The sequence below is a fragment of the Crocodylus porosus genome, unplaced genomic scaffold (genome assembly GCF_001723895.1).
Source record: "Crocodylus porosus isolate Cpor-Errol unplaced genomic scaffold, CroPor_comp1, whole genome shotgun sequence".
In the NCBI taxonomy this organism is placed as follows: domain Eukaryota; kingdom Metazoa; phylum Chordata; order Crocodylia; family Crocodylidae; genus Crocodylus; species Crocodylus porosus.
Genome location: NW_017728951.1, coordinates 10311844 through 10330993, shown reverse-complemented (window position 1 = coordinate 10330993; position 19150 = coordinate 10311844). Strand labels below are relative to the sequence as shown.

At 39.6% G+C, this 19150-nt stretch overlaps 1 protein-coding gene across 1 annotated transcript in view; it reads left to right on the top strand.

Annotated features, from left to right (window-relative positions):
* Positions 1-18447, top strand: part of ACADSB (acyl-CoA dehydrogenase, short/branched chain) — a 42318-nt gene extending 23871 nt beyond the window's left edge. Inside the window, exons 3-11 of the mRNA XM_019556019.1 lie at positions 590-690; positions 1181-1387; positions 6037-6207; positions 7752-7877; positions 8290-8382; positions 12214-12303; positions 14293-14430; positions 15404-15503; positions 16749-18447. Coding sequence (XP_019411564.1) covers positions 590-690; positions 1181-1387; positions 6037-6207; positions 7752-7877; positions 8290-8382; positions 12214-12303; positions 14293-14430; positions 15404-15503; positions 16749-16819 — 1097 coding nt within the window. The 3' untranslated portion in view covers positions 16820-18447. The remainder of the gene's footprint in view (positions 1-589; positions 691-1180; positions 1388-6036; positions 6208-7751; positions 7878-8289; positions 8383-12213; positions 12304-14292; positions 14431-15403; positions 15504-16748) is intronic.
* Positions 18448-19150: the final 703 nt, after the last annotated feature.

Here is a 19150-nt window from a genome sequence, read left to right as displayed (position 1 = left end):
GCACACCCTGCGCTGAGCACTGGAAAGACTGGTGCTGCCACTGGCCCCAGCCGGCAGAGGTAGCATGCCATCATCCCGCACGCCGATCTGGGGGCCTGCGCCCACCGGGGGGCTGTAACACTGTGCCATACTCTTCCGGGGGGGGCACAGGCCCCTGGATCTGTGCACATGATGACAGCAGGCTGCCATCCCTCCCCCAGAGCACTGGGATTCGAAGGGACTCAGGGACAGATCTCAGACACTGGCTAGCTACAGATGTCAATCAGAGCAGTCCTTCCTCTCGTCTCTCTCCCCTCCCTCTTCGGAGTTTCTGCTTCCCCACAAGCCAGCCTCTGAAATGTTTTACATGGTTTCATTTCAGAGCTGTTTTGGAGCCTTCTGTTTCATTTCAGATTTGGTGTTTCGGGCACCAAAATGGGCCAAAACACCTCCGAAACGAAATGGGTGCTGAAATTTCGCACGGCCCTACTGTTGGACATCTTGCACTGAATGATGTGAATGCCCACCTGAAATACTTTGTTGCTGACTCAGATACTGCTTCTTAAAGTAGATGGCTAGAATGCTTGTATCTTTTTTTTCTTCATTACAGTGAAAAAATTTGCTCAAGAACGAATTGGCCCTTTTGTAAAAACAATGGATGCTGATGCAAAGATAGAAGAATCTGTACTTCAAGGATTGTTCAAACTAGGGGTCTGCACACTTTTATTTGATTTTAGTTCAATTCTGCTTTTACATTTGTACATTGATTAAATGTTGTCCTTTTCTGTTATCAAATCCAAATTTGTATTTAGTAAGAACATCTCTTTTTGAAAGACCATTCTCTGACAAATTTAAATGTCAGGCTTAATTCTGGCATTTGTATTGCAACAATTAAAAACAGTATAGTAGGATCAGTCAGAGTGATGCCTGCCATGTATATTGCCAGTTTTGTAACATACTATATTGCTATCTTGATTCTCATCAGGAGACTATTATCTGGTTAGTTTATTGTAGGTACTGTGATAGTAGATCTTGGGGAAAGATTTGGAGAGATTTTATATTCTCGGACCTATTTCAATTTCTAGGCATCTCCAAGTAATTGTATTTCCTGATACTGAAAGTATTCAAATGATCTTGTCAGCCTCACTTAGTGTCTGTAGGATCCTCCACACAATAGCTGTATTTACATTCTCTTGCTTAGCTGATGGGTATCGAACTTGGGACAGAGTGGGGAGGAACTGGATCTTCATTTTTTTCAACCATCCTGGTGGTAGAAGAATTGGCCAAGGTCGATGCAGCAGTAGCTCTTATACCTGAGCTCCAAAATACATTAATTAACAAATTACTTATTGTACATGGAACAGAAAAGCAAAAGAGGACCTACTTGCCTAGACTGGCTAAAGATATGGTGAGTTAAGTATTTTTCTAAATTATAATATACTTCAACAAGATTTTGTAATGTTAATGTCTTTTTAGGGAATTAAATGATCAAATGCAAGGATGTCAAACTTACAGCCTACAGGGCTCATAAGCCAGGAATTTAGGGGAGGGACAAGTGGGGCAGGGCCTGCTGCTAAAATCTGGGCCATGGGGTCCTGTTGGAGGCACATGTTGGCAGCAGAGAGCAAGGAACAACTGCGTTAACTGTGCTACTACTGCATCTGGCCTGGGGCAGGGTGAATTTGACATTCCTGATTTACTGCAGTATAAGGCAACATCATATATTAGCATGGACATTTTTTAATATCATCATTCTTAGAGAGGTGGTTCCATAGTAGTCAGAAGTCAGACAGAAGGTAGGGCAGGGTGGCACCTTAGGGCTCCTACAGATGTGCACAGAGCCTGCTCTGATGAGCTGGAAATCCAGCATGATTAATGGAGTCTGCTGGAGCAGGGAAATTGGCACACCCCAGCAGCCTTCCGCGTCATGTGTATCAGCATCCCCGCACGTCTCCACGCTAAAAAAATGGCAACAGTGCACTTTGACATAAAACACGTACAATGAGCTTTAGTTTAAAGTGCCCCGCCGCCATTTCTTCAGTGTGGGGACGCTGATACACGTGACGTGGGGGCAGTTTCAATTAGCAGGGCTCGCTAATTAAAGCACCCAGCACTATGTCCCACAACACATGTAAAGATGCTCTTAAAGACTACCTGGTTCAGAGAAGCATGAGACTTCATATGGCATTGGTACACATAACAATCCAATTTAAATGCAGTTAGACCTGAAGTAGATGGGCTTACAGACTTCCTAAATGGGTTTAAAGTTAATTGAAATGGTTCAAAAGTACAGGATATATATAAAATCCTTGTGCAACTTTAAACTTTAATAACTGGATATACACATGATAGAAGCAAACTGTAAATGGTGATTGAAAACATTAAGATTTTAGCATTGTGTAAGCTAGGCATAGGGTAAGGATCACAAATGCAATTCATGAAATCACTCAGCAGCAAAATGTTTTCTATGAGTAGGAAAATTGGATTGAACGATGTATCACAAAAGATGGCAGTTATGTTGAAGTCTAGACATTTGAGCTGTATTGTGTTAAAACTTGGTGAATTATTCTTTCAGTTGTTGTGTATAGTTTGTTTCTGTTGTTTGTGCATCCAAAGTTATTAATGTTTAAATTTGCGCAAGGGCTTTATAAACATCCTATATACCTAAAATAGCAAGCACTATTTTGAACTGGTTCAGTGTTGTGTGGACACCAAGCATTCTGTGACAGAAGTATGGTTGGTCCTCCAGGCATCCCATACTGCATTGCTCCACCCTTCTTCCCCTCCCCACTCCCCACCCCAGCTGCATACCAGAGCAGTCCATTGCAGCACTTTACTGACTCCACCCCTGCTTTTTTTTCCCCTTCTGTTGATACTTTTTTATTGATGAGCATCCCTGCACTGCTTGTTTGTCAGTCACTACTTGACTGTGGCCTTTCATCATGTCCCACCCCAGCCTCTGGGAATCCAGAAGTGCAGCTCCAACCTCTCTCCTCCATCTCCCCAAATTAAGCAGCCACGCTGCAGACTTTGACCAATTGTAGGCTATTGAAGTTTATTGAACTCATATTTAGGAGAAAGGAAAGTCAAATATTGAGCACACCCCAAGCCACAGGTCACCCACACCTGGGCCCTCCAAAGCGTGGGTGCAAGTACTCACCACCACCCCCTTTATTCACCCACTCGAAGGCTGGGTGCTGGCTGCCATCCTTCAGTGTTGGAGCCAGGCATTTCACACACAACTGTGGATCAGTTTCTAGCCAGTGACATTTGGAAATGATCAATTGTTATATGTGTCCGCACCCTGCAGGCAGCAGCTTAGTTTGTTGGATGCTGTTGCCTATGAAAGCTTATGTCTTAATGTACATAAGAGTTGAACTGTTCTAAAATGTCACTGATTGGGAACTGGTTTACATTTGTTGTGGAACAGGGTGTGGACACAAGTAAGAAGCCTTCAGATTCAAGACGCAACTTAAAAAACTTACCGTTAGTGACTCTAATGCACACTCTGAATATCTGTAGCAATCAGTGTTCAAAATTCTGAGGTAGGTCCATGATTTTACTGCAAACTTCGTGATATCTTCTGTTTAAAAGAAGTTTAATTTTTTTAAGAAACTTGAGCACTCTTGCTTTTAGGAAAGTATCTTGTATGGAGCTGAGACTGGAACATTTGTCCTAGTCTCAAAAATGTAGATGTCTAATCACTTGTTCAAGAGGCAGTCTCTTCTGTCTTCAGTGAATAGTAGCTGATTTGACAAATGTGACGGGGGGGAAAAAAAGTTCTTTACTGGAAGAAGTCAGTGGGTTCGTTCGACCTGGCTCTGCAGTGTCTGTATAGACTGGGCACTTCAGCAGGGCTTTTTGACTGTTTTACCAAAAGCTGATTCAGTCAGTTATTAGATAAAAATACCAAAATCTTTCCTGCCCAGAGCAGAGGGGGCTGGACCCGATGATCTCATGAGCTCCCTTCCAGCCCTAAACTTCTGTGAATCTGTGTAAAAAGCTCCACTAAAGCTCCCAATCTATACAAATGTTAGGAGAGCTAGGTCCAACTAATGTGATGCCTCTTCTGGGCATGTGCGGGACTTGGCACAGGAGCATGCGAAGTTTAAAGTAAAACAACTCATTTCCCTCTCCTCCCAGCCAGTCCAGAGCCTGAGAAGGGGGCATGGCTCCTGGCGAGCCAAGTCCTGGTGCAGGCTTCTCCTCTCCCTCCTTCCACCCCTCTCCTCAGCCAGTCCCACGGCTGAGAAGGGGGTGTGGCTCCCAGCTCTCGGGGGCAGAGCCAAGCCCCCACTGCAGACTCCCCCTCCCTTCCCCAAGCTGGCAGCACCCAGGTGGGGGTCTGGTTCCCTCCTCCCCCCTCCCACTCCAACCAGCAGAACCCCACTGGGGATCTGGTGCTGGGCCTGAGAGGCAAGTTTCCCCCTCCTCACCCCCACCACTCAGAATGATATTGCTCTGGCAAGGGAGAAGAAGGGCAGGGCAGACCCTGCTTGTTGGAGCAGACAGCACAGCCCAGGGCTGCAAAGCATCCTGGGATGTTGGCGGACTGAGTTAACTTGAACCAGGAGGGGATCTGGGACAGAAGTTCCATAAACCAGTTTGACCTAAATCAGTTAAGTCTGATGCTACATCCAACCAGGTTTATCTTAAACCACTTTCGGCCATTTTGAAAATGGTTTATGTGCACTAAACTTCGGTTTTCGTACAGGTTTATCTGTAACCAGTTTCTGATCACTAAACTTAACCCTAGTGTTGTGAAATGTTTCCCTTGCCCTAGTGTCCTTAGTCCCAGTGTTATGAAATGTTTCTCTTGACTTATTAGGGTCTTTAAGTAACTGTATATTTTCCCTTGTATAAAAGTTAACTTTATCTAAATCAGTGGTTCTCAACTTTTTTAGACTCAAGGCACACCTCAGAAAATACCAGTTCTTAGTTTTCACTATTTTTTGACTTCACAAAAATAATAGACCAATTCTTCTGGTGTAGAGATCTCAAAAAGGCCACAACCAGTTAGAGTGTCCTTGACACTGTAGATTCCCCCTTGAAATCTCTGGGTTTATCTTGTGAATCATGTTTGTACACCTAACAGTGCTAATATTGTGTAGCACCTCGTGATGCCCTTGAAAGGATCTCAAAGCACCCTGGTTGACAATTACTGATCTAAGTGTATTAACATTAGCATGAGAAGAAAATGTACAGGCACCCCTGCTTAATGCTGTTTTGCTCAGCGCTGTTTTGCTATAACGCTCATCGTTATAACGCTCACGGTCACCACCTTGGGTCATTAAAAACACTTGTGGTTGCCATCTTGGTTCATCAGATACTTTTGGTTTTGCTTAACGCTTGTTTTGCTTAACGCTCAGGATTGCTAAGCAGGGGTTGCTTGTACCTGATTGCACTTAGCGCACTTAGCAAGTTTCATTATAACACTCACAGTTGCCATCTTGGGTCATGAAAAACACTTGTGGCTGCCATCTTGGGTCATCAGGTACTTTCAGGTTTGCTTAGCATTCCTTTCGCTTAACGCCTGGGTTTTCAGGAACCAATTAAGAGCACTAAGTGCGGGTTGCCTGTAGATTTTTAAAAAGCAGTAGTATTATAAAACACCTTCCAACATGCATACCTGGGATTCCTTCTGTGACAAATGTTATTTTTTCATACTTGTGTGCTGTAAAGTGTTTTATCCAAAATGATTTACTGATATGAAGGGTATTTAGAATACAAAGTATTAGGTCTGTTTTACAAATAGCTTAACTAGAAATATAGCGAGGTTACAAAGTATGCTAAAATGACAGAAAGAACCACTGTGGCAGAATAGGGAGGATGTCCCAGAGGTCATGACTTTGCTTCCTTCTTTTTACCTCTAGGTTATCCTCCCTTCATATCTGTAAACTTAACTTTGCCACTACCCACAACATGCACATTAAAAAGTAGTTTAAATATTTAACAAGATTGATTGCTTATGCCCACTTTGCTCTTAAACTTTGTTAATGTTTGTAGTGCAAATATTTTACATAAAATCTATAATATAGTTTTCCTTTTAATCAACAGGTGGGCAGTTTCTGTCTTTCAGAGGCTGGATCTGGCAGTGATGCATTTTCTTTAAAGACTCGCGCTGAAAAGAAGGGAGATTATTACATTATCAATGGCTCAAAGATGTGGATTAGCTCTGCGGAGCAGGCTGGAATGTTTTACGTCATGGCAAATGTAGATCCTTCTTTAGTAAGTTGCTAAGGAATAGTTGTGGCTGTTTCTTGTGATAGTTGGTAATACCATGACACTGCTACTCATTTTGTGGTGTGAAGGTTAATATTCTTTGCCCCATGGCAGATAAACCTTTAAAAATTAGTTCTATTTCCTGAACAAAAATGGTGAACCTCACAAATAGTTTAACACACTGGTGTTATCCAGCCCTTGGGGCCAGAGAGGTTGAACACCACTGACTTAACACATTTCATCCTGCCTTTGACAAAACAAAAGCGTCAAAAAGTAAGCCCAGATTATGGCCACAATGGGCGCGTCTAGACATGCATTAATGTGCTTTGGTTAATGTGCATTAAATCTAGTACCCCCGTACTAGGAAAATGCACAATAGCCTATCTTAATGCACATTAACTAAAGAGCACTTTTTTAGCAATACTTTAATGCACATTAAAATGAGATAATGCACATGAAAGTACACATGTAGACATGCCTAAAAAGCATTGGTACAGTAAACTGTAGGGCAGGTAGCTCACGTAGCCTTTCTGAAAAGGTAGATGTGATGTTTCAGTCGTTTGTCATTTTGATTTTACGGCAAAAGTTAAAAAAAATCCCAATTTGCCTGTTTTGGAATGTGAATATATTTCTACAGGTTATTTTAGTGTTAGATTTAGTGTTTAAAATAACTTGTGTTCTTTTGTTCAAAATAGGTACCTTCTATGCCCATTGCTTGTGAGTATGATAACACTGCAGGGCTAAGGTTTGAAAACTGGGGATTTCTGCACATTAATGCAAGTACAGGATTACCGCTCCAACCATTAAGAAACCTTAAAGTCAGAGAATAAAAGAAACAATACTAACTGTTGCTATCTTTTCACATTGAATTAACAATCATTTAAAAAATAGGAAGAGAGGGACTGTGGTCTGGAGTGTCAGCCACCAGTGATGAGGGGGAGCTGAAGTATGTTGGGTACTCTGCTATCCAGGCCCTCAGCTGGATATGCAGAATGCTTTCAGCACCCACCAGATACTGCTGTTAGCTGAAAATCTCCAACTCTGCATCACTAGATCCACATGTTTGAAGCAGAATATTTGTGCAGAGAACATAACTTGCAAAACAAGAGTTATAGTTCCTACAGATAAATCTCCCTTCCCCACTCCTCCCCTCCTCTCCTGTCTTCAGTTTTTGTGTCCAGTATCAGAGCTGCTCAGGGTGGCTGGAACAGGGGGGAGGGTGGCATGCAGAATTGGGAGGGCGCATCCTCATAAAATCGCTCATTGCTTATAAAATCTTTAGAGAATTTATCTGTGTTCAGTGAGCATATTTTAAAAGTTGTGTAACATGGTCAAATTTCAGCATTTTTTTGTCCCATGAGAACAGCCAGAAGCATTTCCTTGGCCCTTAGTAAATTCTGTTTACAGCAGATACGTCTGAGAAAACAAAATAGTTGATAATGCCACATTTTGCATATTAATATAACATTCAAGAGGTTTAAATTGTGAGATGGGGAAATCAGTTAATCAAAAATTACTGATTAGATGCTTTGTTTTTATTTATTCTTTAGGGATATAGGGGAATTACATGCTTCATAGTAGATCGTGATACAGAGGGACTACGTGTAGGGAAGAAAGAGGATAAACTGGGACTCAGAGCATCTTCTACATGCCCAGTAACATTTGAAAATGTTAAGGTACAGTAAGTGTTCTAAAGCCTCTGATGGAAGTTCAGTGATTTTGAAGTGTGTTTTATGTATGATAAAGTTAAAGGAAAGAAAGCTCAATAAGGGCTTGATTTTTCACGTGCTGAATCTTGTGCAGGTGCTGCAGCTCCCCAGCACTCCTGAGGATCATCTTACGTCAGTGTTAGAAGTTTCCACTAATGGGCCAATTTTGAATACTCTTTTCTCTCTCCCTTTTTATAATCCTGTGTGCTGGCAAGGGTTCTACAAAAGTGCTATGGGAATCAAATTCCCTTTTTTATATCGTTGCCTTCAGTTATAAGGTGTATTAAATAAAACATGGACCCTGATTCAGCTGTGAGCACTCCTAGCAGTTGCAGAACAGAAGAGAACAAGGAGTAATTGAGTGATTTTTATTCTTTAGGTTCCCGAGACCAGTATCCTGGGACAGCTTGGACAAGGCTATAAGTATGCAATCGGAATGTTAAATCAGGGCAGAATAGGTATTGCTGCGCAGGTGGGTAACCTGGTTTAATGTGATAGTTCTGTAGTTTGAATTGGGACTGAAACCTTTAAAACCTAAGAGATTGGAAAAGGTAAATGATAAAGAAAATTCTTTATGAAAAGACTCTGTGTTGCCACCAGATGTCGCTCTTTCTTTATGTAAGGTGAAGCCTGATATTTGGCCTAGAGCGAGTGGGGGATGGAAGGGCTGCGCAGCCTCCACTTCTCCAGACTCATGTCTCGCTGTACACGCTGAAGGTCTGGGTGACCTCTCATGCATACACCAGGATCCGAAAGGTTCAACGGTTGCCTACTACCTATGCTGAAATGTCAGTCAATGGCAGAATTCTGGCTCCATGAGAACCATAGTCCATTAAATAGCAATTATTCTCCAATGATAAACTTCCTAATTTTGAAACGTATCTAGAATGTTAGCCTACATTTGATGTATTGTCTCCAACAGCAACCTCAGCTCTTTAGCCAATGCTGAATATAACACTGTAAAAATAATTCTGAGCACCTGTCAAATTGATTCTAGGGATGCTGAGTGAAGTTTCATATTTGCTTTTCTTCTTAATTAGGTTTTCACATCAGCTTGTTTTGAAGTAGTCCCAAAACAAGAAATGATACTTTGTAACAGAAATCCACTGAATCAGTGGTACTGTACAACATTTTTGACAAAAATGTCAGCTGGCTTTTTTGATGATTTAAAGAAAAAATATCTTGTTATAAACCCAGTTCAAATACCAAGATTTCAGTTGATTTCAGTGGATGCAGAATCCAACTGTATAGGTTATGAAGCTTTTGAATTGCTTGCTTTATATTTAAAAAGTGTAATTCACAAGTATTTTGCTAAAGAAATAGATATGCCAACTTGGGTGTAGGGCACCTGTGCTTATAATTTTAAAGGTTGTTTATTTTCCTTTCCCTTTCCAAATTGCTGGTAGACAGCTCAGCTCCTAGGCTTTCTGTATAGTGAGGTAGAGCAATGCTACTTCAAGTCTGCTTTTCCATCATTTTTAAAGATCATCTATGATTAAACTTTGTCATATATGGCCTTAAAACTAGAGAACTGGGGCCCATTGTTCCCAGAGATATAAATAATATAGATGTTCTGGCAATAAACTACACTGCCTGGGTTTTACTCTAATTAATGTACCCTAATTAAAAGTTAAGGTCAGGTAGTTGTTATATCTTAGTTAATACTTTTTGACATCTTCAAATAAAGAGAAATGTGCTTGAATGAACAAGAACAGCAGTTTTAAAAACCCTGTAGTATTGAATTTAGTTTTGGAGTAGTAATAGTAAAAGGTAATGAACATCTTATAAAAATATGATTGTGGCTAAGAAAACAGTTTCAGATAGTTGTGATGTAAAGTAGGCATACATGATGTTGTATATGCTAAAGTTTATATGATTTGTTTCTTTACAGCAATGCAATGGAATCCTGTAGTGTAGCATGTAGCTAATTAGGATTGCTACAATCAGATTTTTTATACTGCTTCTCCATATGTTGTTTGAGCTGTAATGCCATGAGGCAATGTCTAGGGAATTTGGGATAACCTAAGCTCTTCTGTATAGCTTTCTGATATGTATGCAGTCTCTCTCTTATGTTCTTGCTGCTGTGGCTTTTTTCCCTCATGCTGAGAAGTGGCATTTGCATTCAAGTTAACTACCTTGTCTTCCCAAGGATGTGTAAAGCATCCCACATTTATTTGGACACCATGTAAAAGCTGACTTTACATATTATTCATCCATGTACATTGTGCTGTTAAAGTTGTATGTAGTTCCAATTTTGAAATCATAACTATTCTTATTTATTTCATGTTTGGCTGCCTTTTAATCTGGTGTGGGAGGTTCTAGGCATTTTTTTGGTTGTGTGTTCCTTTTAGTTGCACTTTCCATCTTTGCTCCTGTTAGAAGCAGCAGTAAGTCCAGCATGCAGAAAGGGCAGCTAGATAAGAATGAAAGCAACTAGGTTCCTAATTCCTCACTTATCCACTGCATGATACTCCCTCTTTTTAGAAGTGGACCTTCAAAAGGTCACTAATTCCTTGGGGGATCTTTTCTTCAAGCTAATTTTTGTAATGAAACATGCTTCCTGGGTTTTTATATTTTTTTCAGACCTAGACCAGCCTATGAGAAGCTGGGACAGATACAAATGCTGTTTTCAAAAGTGGTTCTTCATAGATGTCTGTGTTTTATTTTCCCACCAAACTAACCAACAGTTAGTTTGAACTGGAGTTCAAAATGCCACCTGTACCAGTTAGGTTCTGCTCTTGATGCATGTATAACTCCTTGTAACTTAACATAAATGGAAGATTATGATCTGATACTGAAGAAAAACTCTGCACTATCCCTCTGGCATTCAGTCCTGAGTCATTAGGTAGAGATAAGAGTTTAAATGGTTTCACTTAACATGTTAGATATTTGAGACAGCATGTTCAGGGCCTCAAAGGCTCAAGAAACTAGCATGGCAAAAAACCTTTCATTTTTAGGCCCCTGGTTAATCATATTTTATCGTGTGATTAATGTGTTAATCATACAATAAATGGCAACATGCCACACATGCAAAATATTTAAGATGCAATAAAATGCCAAACCATCCCTAAATATTCCATGAAATGTGGAACATCTTTGTGGCTGCTTTATATCGCTCTTAATTTTGAACACGTGGCATGTAGGTTTCTAGGTATAGTGTGTGCAGTCTAGCTGCATGTGCACCCTTTGAATATGCCAGCCTGTGGGGAGCTAACATTTTCAAAGGGCAGTGGTGTTTCAGTGGTTTCAATAGTTTTGGGCCCAGAAAGTCCGAATGGGTGAGCATCTCCCCAGTGTTGGGCTCGTACTGCCCCAGGACCTTAAGAAAAGCAGATGCAGAGTCTGGCTTGGAGGAACTGGTTTCTAGTGCTGGGCAACACAGCTTGCCTTTCATATTCCTGGCAGATTGGAGCCTGCCTCAGGGACCATGTTCCAAGGACAGGGTTCCTACACTGGCAGTCGTATGGTTGGGATCGGAGGAATTTGGTCCCCGGTCCTAGAAATCATGCATCCTACCATGCATGTCTGGCATTGCAGGATGCACAATTTTGGGGATCAGGCATAAAAGATCTCAGTCATACAATTATATTAGCATCTGCCGTGATCCTAACCACTGATTTTAGCCCAGTTTACCTGGCTAATTCAAAGTTTGCATTCTGTTTGCTGGTCTATATGAAATGAGCTGAACTCTTTACATCGCAACTGGCTCCCCTTTTTTTGCAGTGGATGACTTGCATGTTACTTGATTATACTAAACTTGATTGTTACTAAACTTCTTGATTATAATTTACAATTTGTTAGAGTAGTATGTATATTTATTTACTGCTTAACATACAGTAATTTTACTGTTTAAAAGTGATTGTGTTCTAAGATCCTTGAAGCCCCTGAATTTTGCACAAAATTCACTACGTTTTTACTGATATCACGCCTTGATTTACAGGGTTTCATTGTACATGCAGATGGTTATATAATAGGCTAGTTCCTTAAGAAGACTTTTTATCATTATTCACCTAGACAGGAATTCTAACTGTAGTAAAACTTAGGCTCACAAAATTCTGAGCTGATATGTCATTGTATTTTCTGTTTCCATCATCTTTAGTTTCATTGTTCCTTGTGCTGCACACAGCATATTTCTTTTTTTCTGAAGAAGAAAACAAAGCTTATCTCCTTGAATGCCAAAATTTTTTTTAAAAGTGCACCATCTGTCCAGAAAAAGAATTACTGTAATGATTCCCTCCACTGGGTACATTAAATATACAAATTATTTACTCAATATAATCTTTGTTTTTCTGTTTATTCACAGATGTTGGGGTTGGCACAGGGATGTTTTGACCAAACTATTCCATATACGAAGGAAAGAGTCCAGTTTGGGAAAAGCATATTTGATTTCCAGGTACATATGAATGTATATATTAAAAGTGATCTATTTTAATAACCAAGTAGTAATTATCCCAATAGAGGATGTCAGCAATAAATAATATAATTACATAACTGTAGTGCTTTCTGGCTGTATAAGACTTCTCCTCAAAGTCTATAAATTGCAGATTCAGAAAAATTTCAGGAGATTCGTAGTTTGGTATGTAAGATAGACAGATCTAATGATATATCTGGTTTTGCAGATATTTTGTACGCCAAGCAACACTTTAGTTTAATCTGATACTATTGTTTACAATAAAAAGAATAAAGTATGTGCCCTGCCTTTAAAATAATACACTAGAACTAGTGTCATTTTTTTGTCTTTGCTGTAAATTTGTTTACATCTTTAGGCCATATTATCCACAGGGTAGGGAAAGATATTTTCTCTCTAGACACTGAAAATACTAAAAAAGATAAGGCGAAACTGAAGAAAGTTCAATGATGATAGTCTGTGCTTTATACAAAGACACTTAGTTCTCTTGAAATCTGTATCTTAAAATGAAACAAGATTATCTAATTTGTTGCAAAAATGATGTATAGGTTAATAAGGAAGATGTATAATTGAAATTACTATAGTGATTTTCTTGTTCAAAGGAAAGTAGGTCTCTGAAGGGAAGGAACATTAGTACTACAGATACTTTATAAAAAATTTAGGAAGCACCCAGAGATTGCTAGGAAATTAGTAGAAATGGGTCCTTTGAAAGGAAATGAATTTTATAATTGCCTTGTAATTTTGTTATTTTGACCTTTACATATTTTTGCAAATTTTAGGGAGCACAATAGTGTTAATGTTGGGTGAGTAATAATGTGTTTAGAAAGATTTCAGGCTATTGGGCAGTAAGCTGGATCTTTTAAATGTTCATTGCCAAGCAACTTAATTTTGGTTTTCTTTTTTTTAAAGAAAGCACAATATAATTGTAATGTGTAATTGGACTGATAAATCATACTTTTGACCTTAACGCTTTTGTTAAATTACTTTCTTTCTCTTTTTTTCAAGTTATGACCAAAAGTGAGAATGTGCTGCGCAGGGTAGTAGCTCAGTTCTGACTAATTTTAAGAAGATCGTGAAAGTGTGGCTTCTCCCCTGCAGACTGCATTCTTCAATAGGTTGCCAGAAGAGGTGTATACTTGGGTGGGATATTGAGGATAGGCTTTTATCTTGCCTTAAATTTTAATGTCTTAGACTGGCTTATGGATGTAGACATTTTTGTCTCCCCACCCCTTGCTTTCCCTGTTCTTCTCTATACCCGTCATATCTCCTTGTGCTCTCTTGTTCTCTCATCCTTCCATAAGCACCATTCTCCGTCTGCCACCTTCAAAGCTCTCCATGCTAGAAGGGATAGTATAGCTACTGCTACTCAATACACTGGCATTGCATTTTACCACATTTAACCTGTCAGAGGAGAAGAAAGGAGAGAGATACCTTTCCCCTCTGAGATGTAAATGGATCCCTCCCAAACTAAACGAACAACTCCTGTTGTCTTCTACCAGACAGCGTCTGGATGAATAATAGGTCTATTTTATATTTCAAACATTTTTTAATAGTTGTAAGCTTGATAGGGCATATACACATGAGAACAACTAAGTAAAGCACGGCCCACTGTTGGTACAGGTAATCAAAGAGAAGGAAATGAAAACAAGGGGAAAACAAAACTTTGCAATTTGCCTTTAGAAGGCACAGACCACACTATGCAGCACAATTCCTTACATTCCTCACCTGGTCAAATGTATGTGGTATCAGTACATGAGCTTTCCGCAGCCTGATCTGGGAAAAAAGAACTCCAGTGAGCACCAAATAACTTAAGCTGTCTTCAGCTGGGGAGTGTAGATTTGAGTCTTTTGAAAAGCAAAATAAGTAATTTTTTGCCAGAAGCTGGTATTGGATTGAAACTTGAGTTATCTACGAATAGCATGTTGAATGTTTCTTTGATAAGTTCCGTCTAATTTGGGAGACGGGTTATTACAGGGAATGCAACATCAGATAGCTCAAGTGGCCACTCAACTGGAAGCTGCCAGGTTGCTGACTTACAATGCCACCCGACTTGCAGAAGCTGGAAAGCCATTCATAAAAGAGGCAAGCATGGCCAAATACTACACTGCAGAGGTAACTCTTTTTTTTTTATTGAGGAAGTGCTCTTCACTTTGTTTTAAACATTGATTGATTACTGAATGCATTTCTTTTCTAAATTACTTGCTTTTAAAATCTGTGAATGTGTTCTCCTTGTTTCTAGCTTGCAGTTTTCAGAGTGATGAGGAAGAGAACAACTGAATGAAAAAGCAACATGAACTCCCTAAATAAGCTATCAAAAACCCAAACAGCAGCACTTAAAAAACAAGTGCATTGTAATGGTCAAGTTCAAGGGTTTGCAGTCTATTGCCCATGGATACGCGAGATCCAGCCTGCAGATGTGGGGCTTTGGAGGCACTGGGCTTTGACGGTTGGTGTTCACTCTGTACTGCCGCAACAACAACCGCTGGCTGCACCAATTTCACCCACCCATTTCTGACCCAGGGTTAGTTGTTTTGGCCCACATTTGGAAAAGGTTGCTTATTCAAGTTGGTTATACCAATATTCACATACCAAGAAGGAAAATACCATTACCACAGGTTTATTAATCACTGTGGTGATATGAGATGGTGGAATTTAATTTGAGGTCATAAAGGCATCTCTTGCACTTCTCCCAGTCAGAACAAGAATGCCAAAATAAGATCTAAAAATGCCTGCAGGCAAATGCAGAATCACTTCGTTTTCACGCTAATTACTGTTTTGACTACACGAAAAGTATCTTACCTGAGAGGTAATAGGAAAGTACAGCTATTGAACATAACTGTGACTTCTTGATGTTATGGAGACTGAGAAATGAAAATGATCTTTATGTTCAAGCACAAATAACATTCTTGTAAGTAACACTTCCATAATGTATATGGGATACAGGTCAGAAATACTAATCTTTCCTTTTCCCTCCAGTTGTTCTCATTACTGCTTTATTTCTGAAAACAGATACAAAGCTGAAATTTACTCCCGTCTTGACAAAGGTGTATTATTAAATGGTAATTGTGAAATTCATTTTGTATAGGTTGCAACATTGACAACTAGTAAATGTATTGAATGGATGGGTGGAGCAGGATTCACAAAAGATTATCCAGTTGAAAAGTATTACCGAGACTGCAAGATTGGTAAGTAGAAATTTCTTCCTGAATGCATAAAACAGAATTTAAGATGGTTTTGTTTATAGATTTAGGTTTGAATGAGATGATAGCAACTTGACAAAGATTGCTGTCCTTTTAGCTTAATACAGTCACTCAGGTCTGACTGTGATAAGGGTCATACAAGGAAGATGCAAGTCAGTCCATCCTATTTAATTCAATGTAAATATGGATAACCACATCACCTTGTTTAATGAGAACATTATTAAGATTCAAAAGAATCAAAGGTACCATTTTTGCAATTGGGTGAAGTTGGCAAGTTAGGAGGCTAAGGCCATGTTCAAGTTGCAAGCCTACTATACCCAACATCAGTGCACCCTCTTTCACACTGTACTGCTGCCCATGGGCTCCCTGCTGCACTAAAATGAAGTGTAGCTCCCTCCATGCTGCACTAATTAGCACTGCTGAGTGACAGTGCTAGCTAACCTACCCCATGCTAATTAGCCTCCAACAGTGCTATACAGATGTAGTTATATTCCCCATACTTCAGGAGAGAGAATTTGTCGAGCAATTCTGAGCATTTGGGGGTACTGCTGCTGGGTATAGTCTAGATATGACCTAAGTTTGCATTTTCAATATAACTTCTCTTTTTGAAAGTCTAAGAAGATTTTTGATTTTGTCATTGCTTTCAAGTTTGCTCTTTTTAATTTTAATTGTTGATATTTTATATTTTTATTTGAAACATGAGATTTGAAATTCAGGAAAATGCCTTACCCTCAGTAATAGCTACATGCTTCATGGTTGTAAGCAACAGTGAAATATTTTAATAGTTTATGTGAATGACACATTTTTGTACATACAGATGCACCTCCACCCCCCAAATTTAGCTGCTGGAAATTGCAGTGCACATTATAAGTGAGGAAATATGGTAATAGTAGTTTCTGCCTCAGCAGGAATGGGGGTGTAACACTGGCTGCAGACATTTTCTTTTTTCTCCAGCATGCTGAAAAAGCTACTACTCAGTTACTAACTGTTCCTTACCAGTATTTTCAAAGGAGAATCTCTCTTTCTTCATTTTAGCTCTCAAATACAAAGTACATATATTATTCAGGGGTGTGCTGTACACAAGAAAATACAGTATTAGCTCAGATTCTGGCTACTGTATACTAAATCCTTTGCTTTACAATTATAGAGCTCTAATTGGGTCATTAAAGCAAGATCTTAAACCACTGTTAATTTGCTAACTTGAGTTTTATGTCCTTTGATTTGTTTCAGGCACAATATATGAAGGGACTTCGAATATCCAGTTGAGCACCATCGCAAAGTGTATAGCTAAAGAATACTGAAAACCCCAAGGAGCTCTTGATTATTCTAGGGCTGATTTCACTGAAAATTGGAATCAGCATGTCTCAGTGGTGAAATGGTACATTCATTTCCAAATTGTGGGTTAAAAATGCCTGATCATTGAATTTACTTCCTAAGATGATTCTAAAATAATGACATCATATAAATGATTGGACTGTTTCAGATTCAAGAAGCATGTCTTGGGTCTGGCAAAAACAAATGAACAATGAAACAAGAGGCCAAATCTTTGGCTTACTTTCACAGTACAAATGGCACTTACCATGATCTCAGCAAGGCAAGTGATGATTTTCCCCCAGCACAGAAGAATTATGGTTTGATATAAAAATTGTTGGTTGCCACCTGCTTTCCTTCAGTGGCATGGGACAGGGGAAATGACAAGTACACAGGCATGGGAGGATACAGCTGAGGAGTTCAGCACTCCTTCCTGTTTGTTTGGTGGAGCATTTTGTCTGGGACTGCTGCAATTGGGGTAATTCTGAGAGCAGCCCTTAGCTTGCTCTGAATTGTATCTGGGCAGCTTGGCCCCTGCCAGGCCTACTTGGGAATATTGAAAGGTGATTAATAGCCACCTGCTAGCCTATCCTCTTCTTAGCTATTAAGGATTTTAATCTAAGAGGCTATTTATATCTCCCTCTTTTAAAAGTTAAAAGTTAAAATCTTTGTAAAATGTGTTAAAGAATCATTCATTTATATAATGAACAGATTAAGTGAAATTTTGCAGAACTATTAGGGCTTTTTGCAAAGGACAGAGAGATAAGGTAGTTAATAGGAAAGCTGTAGGAATACTTATCACTTATGAACCCTTCTATGTTCCATGCTCAGAATTAATGTTTCCCAAACATTAATTCTTATAACCTTCCTGAAGGAAGGTGCTATCAGTTTCCAGATGGGGGAGACTCGCTTGTAGAAATTGAAGTAGCTCAGCCAACAGGGATGTTTGTATCTCTTATGTCTCAATGATACAAAGGCTGAAAAGCCTGAATCACGATTTTTCTCCTGTTTGTTGTGTAGCAACATTCAGGTTCCTGGTTAGTGTACCCTGATGGGCCTTTTCCCCTCAGAAGTTTCTTTGGTGATCAGAGAACTAGTAAATGTAGATCTCACAAGAACTGAGAAGTTGAAAACTGAGCAACTGAGAGTGATTGAGAACTGTTTACCAGTTTAATGGAAGATAAGCCTTTGTTTAAAATTCAGAATTGAAATGAAGTTTGAGAGTCCTCCCATTGTCTTCCAGCAAAAACAGAGCAGGGCAGATTTAGCCTTCTTGGTACCCATTTTACAGTATATAAAGAAATAAAAAATGCACAGTGCAATTTTTATTTTTAAAAAATTTTAGAGGTCTCTTTTTTTAATTTTTTTTTTTTACTTTTGCTAAGCCAGAAAGGGAGGTTGCAGCAGTGATTTTAAAATTTGATACTTCCTTAGTGCCAATCATGTGCTTCTGCTGTGTAGTATTCCTCCCTCTATGTTTGCATCTCTTCCTACTTGCCAACAAATGCTTAATAAATCAGGGTGACACTTGTCCCATTGCTGAACAGTATGAGCAGCTCAGTATTATTTGATCAGTGATTTTGGACTGTCTGTAGGTTCATTTTCAGATGAATTCAAAGAAAGTTCAATCAGAATTAAGCCTCATATTCAGTGTACCAATTATCTTGATTTACTGCACTTCAGCTAGCTCAAACGAGACTAGCCACATTGCAAATCACTTGAGCTAGATAGAATGATTTGAAAAGCAGCTGAGGAGCTGTTCCAACTTGTGCTCTAGTCTCCAATTACATCCCCAGCCTTTCACTATAAGTCAGCAGCATTCAAGCTTTAGCCTGTACCCCCTGACTAGGGACAGAAATTACACACAAACCAGTTTAAGTGATCAGAAACTGGTTTAAACCTATAACAACAGAAGTTCAGTTTATATAAACCAGTTTCAAAATGGCTGAAACTGGTATAAGATAAACCTGGTTGAGTGTAGTATCAGACTTAACTGATTTAGGTCAAACCAATTTATGAAACTTCTGTCCCTGACCCCTTCCTGATTCAAGTTAAATCAGAGTCCCCCAGCATCCCAACATGCTTTTCAGCCCTGGGCTGTACTGTCTGCTCGAGAGAGCAGGACTGGCCCCGCCCCTCTAGCTGGCCACTGGCCTCATTGGCTGGCTTACTGCTCCCCGACACCCCAGGCAAAGCCTGGCAGGCTGCTCTGAATTCCATTTTGCCATTAACGCTAGAGAATAGTCTCAGCATTAAAATGCTCCTGATGCTGCCCTGTGCCAGAGGCTCCTATGAGTGTCGTGGAGTTGGCTTTTATGCCT